Source organism: Eutrigla gurnardus, assembly GCF_963514095.1.
Source record: "Eutrigla gurnardus genome assembly, chromosome: 6".
NCBI lineage: Eukaryota > Metazoa > Chordata > Actinopteri > Perciformes > Triglidae > Eutrigla > Eutrigla gurnardus.
In genome coordinates this window covers 17,662,770-17,674,179 of record NC_139920.1, presented here as the reverse complement: position 1 = coordinate 17,674,179, position 11,410 = coordinate 17,662,770, and the positions used below count along the sequence as shown (strand labels likewise).

The window sequence follows — 11,410 nt, the reverse complement described above, 5'->3', positions numbered from 1 at the left end:
TGGGGGGGGGGGTCTGACACTGGAACCAGAGGGTGTGATTCATCTGTAAATAACACTGACTGCATGCTTTGGCTATGAGAGGAGCGAGCACCCTGTTAGAACACGTGAGAGAGAGACCGAAGGCAATATTTAATGATGAAATATTACAAATGACAACAAAGCAAGTTCACATAAGAGATTAAAATGTTATTTTACTTGTGATTGCATATGTGCATGCATCATGGCAAAGTCAAAGCACGTGATCTCCCCCAACCTTCACTCCACTTTCAGGTCTTTTAACAACTCTGCGACGTCTATATGAGGGCTCCGCTTGTCCCCGGCCTCGGAGAAGGAGCCCAGCGCTCCCTGCAGACTCTCGGCCGCTCCGCTCAGGGACGGAAGGATGCGCGCGGCGTCCGACGTCTCGTTCTCACCGCGCGAGCACAGCAGCACCTCGTTGACCTCCCCTTCCACTTTTCGGGAGAGGATGGTGGGAAACACGGCACTCACGCGCTCCAGCACGCTCCTCCTCAGGACCGTGTCGCGACACACGAGGTTCAGCGTGAATACACCTGATTCACCGGCGAGGAGAGGGGGTGAATGATTGTTATTAGAAAATTATTATTTTTCCTTATGCATATTGATGATATTATATAAAAAAAACACTAACAAGATGTGGCTACTTCCTTACTACTTACAGGAGTGAATGGTAAATTAAATTTATGTGATGGAGAAGATTTTTCTTTCTAATTGGGTGCTCAAGGACAATACTTTTGCAGGTTTCGAAATAATGACCCTGTAATGGCTCATTGCACCTTAGTTCTATTTTCTCTCAACATATTTTTCACAGCTCCCAAAATGTTGAACATTTCTACATTTTTGAAAGAAATCTGTGGACGGCAGAGAAAACTGCTTTTGTCCCGATTCATGTTTTTTTACATTTAAACCGCACGATAAATAGATGATTAATAATACTGTACCTTTGGGGGTTAGCAGGCGGCACACTTTCTGCAGGATCGAGGTTTCTACAAAAGCAGCGGGAGGACAGCTCATACCCACAGTGTTATCCTTATTGTCTACGTCGAACATGATGGCATCAAACAGACGACCACCTGCAGAGGAAATACACACTTGTTACTATATTCACTGGTGTATCCTTCCTTTAACCGCCCCCATAGACTCCGCCTTCACTCACCTTCTTTCTCTAGGGCACAGATGCGTTCAAGGCCGTCGCCAAGGGTGACGGTCAAACGCTCGTCCGGTCGGAACCCGAACCACTGCTTTGCCACCTGCATCACAACGGGGTCTAGTTCTACTACCTCGACGGAAACATTGGGCACAAAGTCCCGTAGAAACTGAGGCAGGCCTCCTCCACCGAGCCCCACCAGGAGCACCGACACTGGGACGTCTACAAAGGGAGATGGGTTGGGGGGGTGGAAAAGGTCACAGGTGAAGCTCTAGTTCTATACAAGACGCTGTAGTCGGTATTTCCACCTTGACAATGAGACAGAGCGGTTGTGAACGGACCTTTGTTCTGCGGCGTGCCGACGCCGAGCACGGCGAGGCCGGCCACCATGACTTCATGGTGAGCGCAGCAGAGGAAGCCGCTGTCCACCGACAGAGAGGCGGAGGATGTTGTTGAAATGGCTGCTGGCTTCCCCTTCTTTTTGTTTTTCTTCTTGTGACTTGATGCTGCAGGGACATAAATAGTCACCCAATTCATCAATCAGACTTTATGCATAAAGGCCCCATTCAGACGGGTTAGTGCAGAGTGATTCAAATGTGGTGGGCTGAAGTGTGAAACAACATAGAAAAAGAAAGCAATTCAGCAATTTGATCATTTGACACCAGTGTTGAGAGACAAAAATATGTATATATATAAAATGTAATAAAATTAAAAGTGGTAAAATGATTTCAAAACATAATGCCTCCTTGCCGACACCAGTGATAAAAAATAACATTACGTTTTCAAAATAAGATGGAATAAAATAAAATTTGTATAATGAAACGTATATAATGTCGAAAAGAATTTCAATGAACAGCACATAAACATTGGCCTAATTACTTTAAAACATCAGATTAATGATGTTGACCCATTTCCTCTTTCGTTGAGTGCCAAATGTTCTCCTAATACACTCCCTTAACTCTTCAGATAGCCAGAAAGCTGCTCCTGCTGCAGTTCTGGCTAACAATGCTGAAAGGGAGACAGCCTGACCCTCGCCTTCACAGGCCTCCCACACCTCATCTGTGATTTTGGCCCCCAATCTCTTCTCCCAGGCCCCCCATAATGAATCAGCGGATACATCATTCTGGTACATACGGTAAAAGATTAGACACGCCCCCCCATTGTGCATCTAATGCTGCATACTGAGGTTTCCGTTAATGTGGGACATGAGTTCAGTGTATAAGCCTCTTAGAGTGATGATAATAATTTGATGCTTCTCCCTTCAAGTTAAGAAGACTGTCCCAGTTTAAATGCATGATTCAAGCAGAGCATCTAGATAGACTTTAGGGGCGTCCAATGTTATCGCCTGCTTTCTTAAAGGAGTTATAAACTTGGAGTGTTTCTTAATCTTTGCTGGGCCATTGATGAGAGCTGGATGACCCTGACAAGAGAGAGTTTGATGGGTGTCTGTTCAATTCAGTTAATGTGTATATGCATTGTTGGTATTGCTTAATTGGTTATCATTAGGTCTGGGTATCGATAGTCTACTAAACAATACCTGCAATCAATCCTCCCCCCCCCCCCCCCCCCCCCCCACATTTAGAAAAAAAAGTGACTGACCAGTGATTGAAGGGACGATGCGGCTCTCCGATTGGACGAGGGCGGTATTAGAGAGGAAAACAAGTCTCCGATAGAGTTCTCCATCTTCTCCTTTGACATTCTCCACACAGTACTCCCCACTCAGCTCACTCACACCCCTGCTGACCTCCTCTCGCCAACCCAGGTCGCCTCCAACTGAGAGAAACGGCACCTGCATGGGGACAGAGAGCTCAAAGCGATTACACTAACGCACATTTTTGTGGCATAAAATGTGTAATTGTACAAAAAAAAATAGATATCTGTGTGGGTTTACCTGCTGGTTGGTCGGCATACCCGGGGGAGCCAGGTCCATCACCATCGGCGAGAGCTCCGACTGGACAGCTTGCATGTCTGCATACTCCTGATTCCTGTGCATCGCCGCAATAACCAGGCGGCGAAAGTTAGCGCTGGCTGCCAGCTGCCTTCGCCCCTCACTGGAGCTGTAGAGCCAAGCCGTCTCACTGCCTTGAGGCACTGACGGGATGAGCAGAGGGGGGGAAAAAATTATAATCAAGTACAACAAAATATGACCAGTGGAACTTACAGAAACATGATAGCAGGAGAGCTCACCAATAAAAATAGCAAACTGGTTTGATCTTGGCACCTTGACACTTGCGGCACAATCCTGTACGGTGAGAGTGTATCTGGGGAGGCCGGTCTTAGTGTGGCAGAGAGTGAGCGAGAGGTTGGAGTTGGCGTCTGTGCTCGTACGGAGCCTCTTTCTCAACACAGAGTAAGCCTGGTGCTCCCTCACGGCCGACAACACCTCCGCTACCTGCGCCAGACGAGTCGGAGCGCCGTCTTCCCCGAGACACATCTCCAGAATGGGCGTGGGCATCGGCTGGCGAAACTTGGTGCACACCAGAACAAACACGGGTAGAGCGAAAGAGTCCCCTTCTTTGCCGCGCTCCTCCTGCAGGCAGTGCAGCCTCACAGCCCAGCCCAGCCCGGCGAAGTGCTCCACGGCTAACTTGATCACGCTCTCCTGAGCCAACGTCACGCAGACGTACCGGCCGCCGACACGCAGCACGCGGCCCACCTGCAGATACACGAACGCTGCTGTGAGAGACGCTTGTGGACGAGACGAGAGAAGAAGACAACCAGAACACCCTGACCCATTTGGTTTCTCACCTCAGTGAGCATGCCCCTGGCAAGGTCTCCTTCTTTTTCCGATGCCATGGCGTCCAGCGTGCCCTTGTCCAGAGCGACCTGGTAGCTGGCCTCCTCATACGGAGTTTGTGTCGCATCTACCTGCTGGAAGCTCAGGCCCGGTCGGCGCTCAGCGTTTCTCTGGCTCATGTGGGTCACCACTGTCTCACTGATGTCAATGTTAGTTAGATGCTTGTAGCCGACATCGTACATCTGTTCACTCAGCTCAGAGTTACCGCAGCCGACCACCAACACCTGAACGACAGAAACACAAAACACTCTTCAGTTGTTGTGGTGGAAAGCAAGTAATAGGTGTGGGATGATATGAAAATCTCACACGACAATTATCCTGGATTACCAGACATTAGTGATGATATTTACGATTATCCCGATAACGGAAATTCACCACGATCACAATAAGTTGATTGTGGTGGATTCCCTAGCAAGTAATCACATTTATTAAGTACAGCAAATACAGTTTTCAGGCACTTGTGATTCCTTTAAGTATTTCCATTTTATACATCTACACTTCTAGACCCAACATATGATTGTCGGTTACATTGTAGATTCAAAATGTATATGCAAAACACACGATGCACAAATGTAATCTGTGCGAATAAACAAGCAGCATGCAACTCACAGCTGATCCAAGCTAGCTTTTTTTTTAAATAGTTGATTAATCTTAAGAAGGATATAAAGGAAAACTTGGTCCTTGAGATTAAATCATTATATTGAAATTCCACACCAACACATCTGGAGATACGGGGGTTTCACTGGAATGCTGTATTAAGTATATGATAGCATAACGTAGACATACTTAAGTTAAGTACAAGTACGTCCAATCTGAAACTCAAGCAACGTCACTTAAGTACATATTGTATATAAGCAGGAAGACACTAGTATTATCAAGCAAATTGCCAGACACAAATTGCTGCATTGATATGACACTTATAGTTCTCCTACCTTATCCTGGACTTTGATGTATTTATGCAGCACGCCGCAGAGTTTGTTGTAATCGCCATACCATTCAAAAGACTTCTCCCCGCGCTTCTTAAAAAACCTCTCCCAGTACTCCGCGGAGCTGAACTCCTCGGCAGTCCGAGGTAAAAGGCTCATTGTCGGCTGCGGTAGTCGACAGTTGTCCAAAAACGTTTCAGTTTGCTGTGACAAGTCTGTTGACAGCGACTCGTCCACATGGCACTGGTGTTTCCAGCCGGACAGCTTTGCTAGCAGTACCGCTCGCTGATTGGATGATGCATGTGAAGGTGGGGCTACAAGCTGCACGGTGATTCGCCGATGTTCTCTGGCCTTGTTTTATTGGCCATTGCTGAGACGGAAGTATTCCGTCACATATAGTTAGTCCTCCGGGTATTTCTCCAACATGGCAGTGCCTGCTGGACGCTCTGTGGTCTTCGTGACTGGAAACGCCAAAAAACTGGAAGAGGTAAGAGGAAAACCATTTTACACCCGAGACAGACGCCACATTTACGGTCGTGCTGTTCTGACGCAACCGTTTCTGGCGGAATACAGGCTACTTGTACTGCCTTTTCCAGTCCATGCTAGCTGCATATAGACAGTGAGCACGAGCTGTAATTTAAAGGGATAGTTCAGAATTTTGGACACATGTCCTATTTTCCAAGTGAGCCGGTGTGTTCGAGACGTAAGGAGACGTTTTCAAGAAATGTCATTCAGTTCTTCTAGTTGCCGAGTTCGCTTATGCTATGGCTAGCGCAAGTCAGTCGTTCTTAGCATGGCATTAAAAACAGTCTTGCTCACTCCACAGTGCACCCGAGGCAAATCCATTGTAACGGCAGACTATCGATGTACATATGTGTTGATAGAATGTTTGAAATAAAACCAACCTCGCATTTTTAAGGATGTACCGTATGTCTCAGCAGCAGCAGCAGCGTGTCATACTATGGCAGGCTATAGTAGGCTATGGCAGCGGCGGAGTGATATCACCTAACACTTATAAGTTACCGGTTCTATAATAGTTTGTTTACCTGCTGTCATTGCTACAGACGCAGAGTAGCCTGCAGTGCTAGTTTCTTCAATCTCACAGAAATGGACACTTTTGGAGAAGCAACAGTGGGAAATTATGAAGTACAATTAGCTAGGTACTTGTGTTCAGATATCTTGTACTTTTACAAGAGTATTTATTTTCTTGACAACTGCTTACTTTTACTCCATGCACTTTCAAACAAATATGTGTACTTCCTACTCCTCACATTTTCCAAACAGGCTCGTAACTTTAGTCTTGATGCGTTTGAGGGAATTATTGATTCTTTTATTTTATTAGTAATGTGACGTGAGCTTCGTTTAGTCTTACAAAAAAAGAAAAACATCCAGTAGAAAAGTTCTTCATAGGGACACTTTTTACTTTATACTTTGAGTGGATTTCAGAGCCTATACGCTTTCACTTTTACTTGCATAAAATCAGTACTTCTATTTTTTTTATACTTGAGCATAAAATGTCTGTACTTTTTGACACCTGCCTGCTAGATTATTTACTTTTTGTTTGTGCCCATCAGGTAATTCAGATCCTGGGAGACAAGTTTCCCTACAAGCTAGTGTCAAAAAAGATTGACTGTAAGTATCAAAATGGTAACAAATATTTTCCTGTAATTTGTTGCTCACCTGGCTATTTCTCTATTCAGTGCCTGAATACCAAGGAGAGCCAGATGATATTTCCATACAGAAGTGTAAGGAGGCTGCACAGCAGGTACAATAATAATGCAGTGCAAGTCAATATTCTGTATGTGCATGTTGAGCGATTCAAGCTGATGTTTGTTTTTTCCGCCCTCAGATTGATGGGCCTGTCATAGTGGAGGACACCTGTCTGTGTTTCAAAGCTCTGGGGGGCCTGCCTGGTCCTTACATGTTAGTATGCAAACATCTGTTGAGACATTTTATTTGTATTCATGGAATGAACAGGAATGATTACAACTAAAATTTGTTTTTGTAGAAAGTGGTTCCTGGATAAACTCCAGCCAGAAGGTAAGCCCCTGCTTAAACGGTGATGGTGAGTGAATACAGAATCTCTAATCTTGTGGTTTTATTGTAGGTTTGTACAAACTTCTAGCCGGGTTTGAAGATAAATCAGCATGGGCTCTCTGCACTTTTGCCTTCTCTGCTGGGAAAGATGAACCGGTACAGCTCTTCAGAGGGAAAACGGAGGTCAGTCCGTCTCAAACTGCCTCTGTGTTTGTATGCTCGTTTGTTTTTATTCATTCTTTGCTCTTGGTATTTTAAGGGACGCATTGTAGAACCCAGGGGACCTCGAGACTTTGGATGGGATCCCTGTTTCCAGCCAGAGGGATATGACAAAACGTGAGCAACTTCCTTTCCATACCACAAGGGGGAGCCAGAGGCCAACGCATTCAGTTTAGAAATTAGTTGAGCATTGCAGATTAGTTAATACAACAAAAACGAACCATTGGGATGATCCCTTCCTCTTTATGCTGTGCATTAAAGATTCCACTTTTTTGTGCCAGGAATAAAAAACTCATTCACACCGACTAACCATTTCCCTTCTGTCTGCAGCTATGCTGAGCTGCCTAAAGACGTGAAGAATACCATCTCTCATCGCTACCGGGCGCTTGCTGCCATGTCGGAGCACTTCTCTCAAACCAACCATACCTCACCACAGGGCAAGAAGAAGAAGCTGCCGGATTAAAGAGGCAACTTCAGCTTCTGAATCTGGAGCAAAATGTGTTAAACCTCAATATGACGATCCAGAGGATACTCACTATCAAGAAACCTTTTTGGGGGTTCAGAAAAACTTGTCATTTATTTTTTAATAAAATACATTTTTAACAAACTATGTGTTCTTGGTTAAGAGGTCTTTAAACAAAAATACAGTTATGACGGATAGGGAGGTAGGGGTGGATACAGGGTTTGAGCAAAACAAATCATTCCATAAACAAATGCATCAAGAATCTGAGCAAATGTCATGACATTTTATTTTTGTTCACCATTTCAAGTTTGTGCGTCTATATTTTTGTTGAGTATATAGGGGTTTGAATGTGGGACTTGTGGGACAGAATTCCAGACACGTATATTATAATTATCTTAGCAGTTTCAATATTGAGTGTAAATGCGTTTCCATTTAATGTGCCTCTAAAGAGTGTTTGCAGTAGTGTGTTAGTGTGCATGTATGTATATGCATGCTATTATAGGTCATTGTGGCTCAACATTGTGATAAAGGTTTCCATGTGACTTTGTTGCATTGTTCCATAGTGGATCCTCACGACAACATTTAGGAGTGTTTGCTTCCAAAAGTTAGACTAGAGGAGGAGCGCCGGGATCCTGATGAGAGCAGCAGACCGCTCTGCGGCCGAGACTGGAGTTGGCAAGGGAAGGATGTCCAGACTGGCGTACAGAGGGAGGGGGGGCTCATTCACTACAAATACAACAGTGATAATGGGGGTTTGAGTAATAAATGACCGTGGAGCTGGAAGTCTCTGAGCAGGAACTACACATACACCTGTGACTGATTCCTCCCAGATGTCCTGAAAATGTCAACACATTCACAAACGAGACCACGAGACGGTAAAAGCTACCAACGTTAATTCCATTAATACTGATGTTTCAACGCAGATTCAGTGGGACTTTTTGCTTCCTTTATAGTTGTAAAGTAGCTCTAATCATACACGAGAACACGTTTACACCTGGTTATAAACGGAGGATAATTAAACTCTGCAGGGGGGCTGCCAGGAAGCAGCAAGTTGTTGTGAAACGGAACAGGAAGGTATTCCGTCTTCATCGGGGAGACTTCAGTTCACCTGTCAGCCAAGATGTTTGCCAGACTTTAGGTCACTGGAGGTCAAAGGCATCCATTCCTTTTCTCTTCTCTTATCCTCTGTGATTCAAAGTCAACACAGTTACTGTCACTGCTGCAGCAGTCAGCAGGGTCCCTCAAGCTACAGACTCCATTCCTTACCATCATTATTTAGAAGGCATTCTCTCCTTGTTGAAAGTAACAAAATGCATTTTTTTCCCCCACACAGGTACCGTGTTATTGCATATTTAATGTATCAACAATCAGAGAAACTTTTCAGTTTTTGGTTCGAGGCCCAGCAATCCTTAGAGATACAGAGTGCAACGAGTTGTTCCCGACCTGCCTGTATATTTTACAATAAATAAAGGAATAAGGGGAAAAGAAAAGAAATAGGATTGTTCTGGGTGTAACCTAACCAGTGAGGACTGGAGTCAGTGAATCAGCAGATTCCACCATATGCCACGAATAAATATCAGATCATCTAAATCCTATTTATTATCAAACTTAAATTCTTATTGGCTTTTAACAGACAAACATTGCTTGGATTGAAACTGAACTTAAAAAAAAAACAGATAAAGCTTGAAGAATAACTCACCATAGGTGGGCTCAGCATAAAGGAACATCAGGTCTGGTCAGAGCAAACAGAGCGATGATTCTCCTCCTAGTTATAAGAGCCGACTGAGCTCACTTGAGTCTAGTTGACTGCAGACGGCACAGGTGAGGCTGAGGCTCCTCCCACAGCTCATCAGGGCCACGGCGGACATGCACGACTCGTCTCGCACAATGTTAAATTCTAAAATTACTATTTGTACCTCGGCCTCATGTGACGACACAGATGAACTTATTAGAAGGATTCATCCATCGTTGATTTAATGAACTCAAGAGAGAAGAACAGTTCATCACATCAGCAACGTGGTGAAGACATGAAGTATTTAGTAGTATATTCATTCTGAAAACAGAACTTCAGATTTGTCTTTTTAAACAGGAGGAGCAGAGGGAAGATGAGGAAGGTAAGATGTGATGACAGCTAATAACTTCATCTTCACATAAGAAGTGTAATATCACAAAAATGAATGGATACTTATATTTTTAAAGGAGAGGCTTCACAGTTATACGTTCAAATGTTTGTGATATTTAAGGACATCTCACCACATCATGAACACAATATATTTCACGTCTAGATTTCCTGTAAAGGACGACTTACCAATCAGTTCACTCTCGGTGGCGTTTCAGTGCAAAGTCTTGGTTTATATTTGGCTCCCAGGTTTTTAGTGTCCTGCCCGTCACTGGTGGATCCGTTGGACCTCTGACTTTGTCCCTGCAGCTCTAATGTTCCCGAGTTCGAGTCTCTTTTCCTCACTTAAATCTAAAGCTTGATCTCAACCGATGATGAGTCAGCAAGGACCTGCACCTGATTTAGCATTGTTTCATTTCACTTTTTTTTACTATAGTTTTAGAATTTGTATTCAAAACTCTGTTTTAATCTAAAGAAGTTCCACGTTTTCTTTTGCAAAACAGTTTGAGAAGGCGTCATTAAGGTGCGATTGTGTAAATGATCACCTCCAGCCTTCTCCAGCTCTGAGCCGTTAAACGTTGCAGATCGATGGATAGACGGATGAGTAAGTATTAACTCCTGTAAGGATGCGTCATATTTTGTTTTCCAGGAAGGAAAATATTGGATTTTGATGCAAAAATGTTATTGTTAAACTGGTGCACAATATGACTGTACAATATGACAGGCATTTTTCTACTTCAGCTCCACTGTAAACTGTTCACCGCTCTGCTTCAGGAGGCAAAACACTTTTAGATCACTGCACCACCCAGTAGCCACTTTGTAATGGGCCTGGAAAATGCTTTACGTCCTTAATGTCTTAAAAATGGTCTCCTGACGTGACCTTGAAGTCAGATCAGAGAGACGGGACGTCTTCGTACTTTATTAAATTGAGGACCAACAACAGCGTGTTTATCGGAGGTATTATTTGCTGCTGCGTTACTGTGGATGATGAAGTGATTTGCTCCACAGGGAGGAAAAGGATGCTCGACTTAATGAAACCTTCCACCGTGATCGTACCAGAGGGGCTTCAGACGAACAGACTCCCATTTCCTCTTGCATTTGTTATGCAAGCCTTACCTGAATCCCCTCGCTGTGATGAGTTCTATTTGAAGTCAAGCTTCCTCAAATCACAGCACACATAGCTGAGGACAAGAATCAGACTTTGGTTTTAACTTCAATCAGCGAGGGGTCGATTTCCATTTGCAGAAATGTTATGTTCCATCAAACTCACCCAGTTGAATAAAGCCGTTCCAAGGTTCTTCAAGGTTTCGCTCTAATGAATGACTCCACCATGAGGCCACAGCAGTAAATGATGGAAACTGTTAACCTAATATGTATTCCTGCTGGGACTCTTTCTTTCAATTTTCATGGTTTATGGCCAAACTCAGGTCTGACCGAAGACACCGAGGGCTCTATGAATATTAACTGCTCCAGAGGGAGTTTATATGTGGACTCTTAGCTCACCTTTAACCCTCCGACTTGACTTTGCCATAACTTGAGGGCTTTCTTTACTGTCTTACTATAAAAAACGATGGAGGCTAGAGTGGAGTAGCACAAGTTGGGTGCATGTTAAGTGGTCTGCAAGTGGAGGCTTGTGCATGATGGATACTGGCGGGGCGCTACACTCTATTAGATGGTTGTATCT

The 11,410-nt window shown here is 44.2% G+C and overlaps 3 protein-coding genes across 4 annotated transcripts in view; 2 read left to right on the top strand and 1 right to left on the bottom strand.

The window, feature by feature from the left end:
• The window catches only part of prkaa2 (protein kinase, AMP-activated, alpha 2 catalytic subunit), a 456,922-nt gene that overhangs the window by 350,785 nt on the left and 94,727 nt on the right, over positions 1–11,410 (top strand). The gene's annotated exons all lie outside the window — the stretch shown is intronic.
• On the bottom strand, positions 172–5,120 carry mettl13 (methyltransferase 13, eEF1A lysine and N-terminal methyltransferase). 2 transcript variants are annotated; one of them, XM_084011425.1, is made up of 9 exons: positions 4,895–5,120; positions 3,914–4,186; positions 3,353–3,821; positions 3,057–3,256; positions 2,765–2,954; positions 1,507–1,671; positions 1,175–1,387; positions 960–1,091; positions 172–551 (listed from the first exon to the last, which is right to left on the bottom strand). In XM_084011425.1, the coding sequence occupies exons 1-9, from the start codon at positions 5,045–5,047 to the stop codon at positions 256–258; spliced, it is 2,091 nt and encodes a 696-aa protein (XP_083867551.1). In that variant the 5' UTR covers positions 5,048–5,120; the 3' UTR covers positions 172–255. The 2 variants fall into 2 exon arrangements, with proteins under 2 accessions (XP_083867551.1, XP_083867550.1); XM_084011424.1 differs by having other exon boundaries at positions 3,057–3,821.
• Positions 5,293–7,704, top strand: itpa (inosine triphosphatase (nucleoside triphosphate pyrophosphatase)). The gene is made up of 8 exons (XM_084011060.1): positions 5,293–5,375; positions 6,463–6,520; positions 6,589–6,653; positions 6,738–6,811; positions 6,897–6,928; positions 6,996–7,108; positions 7,185–7,261; positions 7,475–7,704. The coding sequence occupies exons 1-8, from the start codon at positions 5,313–5,315 to the stop codon at positions 7,605–7,607; spliced, it is 615 nt and encodes a 204-aa protein (XP_083867186.1). The 5' UTR covers positions 5,293–5,312; the 3' UTR covers positions 7,608–7,704.

Coding starts and splice junctions, on each gene's coding strand:
- mettl13 (XM_084011424.1), bottom strand. CDS start 5,047: ATGAGCCTTTTACCTCGGACTGCCGAGGAGTTCAGCTCCGCGGAGTAC. Junction 2,955..3,056: donor GTATGCCGACCAACCAGCAG/GTAAACCCACAC, acceptor GTCCCCATGCAG/GTGCCGTTTCTCTCAGTTGG. Junction 1,092..1,174: donor CTGTGCCCTAGAGAAAGAAG/GTGAGTGAAGGC, acceptor TTTCCTCTGCAG/GTGGTCGTCTGTTTGATGCC.
- itpa (XM_084011060.1), top strand. CDS start 5,313: ATGGCAGTGCCTGCTGGACGCTCTGTGGTCTTCGTGACTGGAAACGCC. Junction 6,521..6,588: donor AGTGTCAAAAAAGATTGACT/GTAAGTATCAAA, acceptor TTCTCTATTCAG/TGCCTGAATACCAAGGAGAG. Junction 6,929..6,995: donor GGATAAACTCCAGCCAGAAG/GTAAGCCCCTGC, acceptor GTTTTATTGTAG/GTTTGTACAAACTTCTAGCC.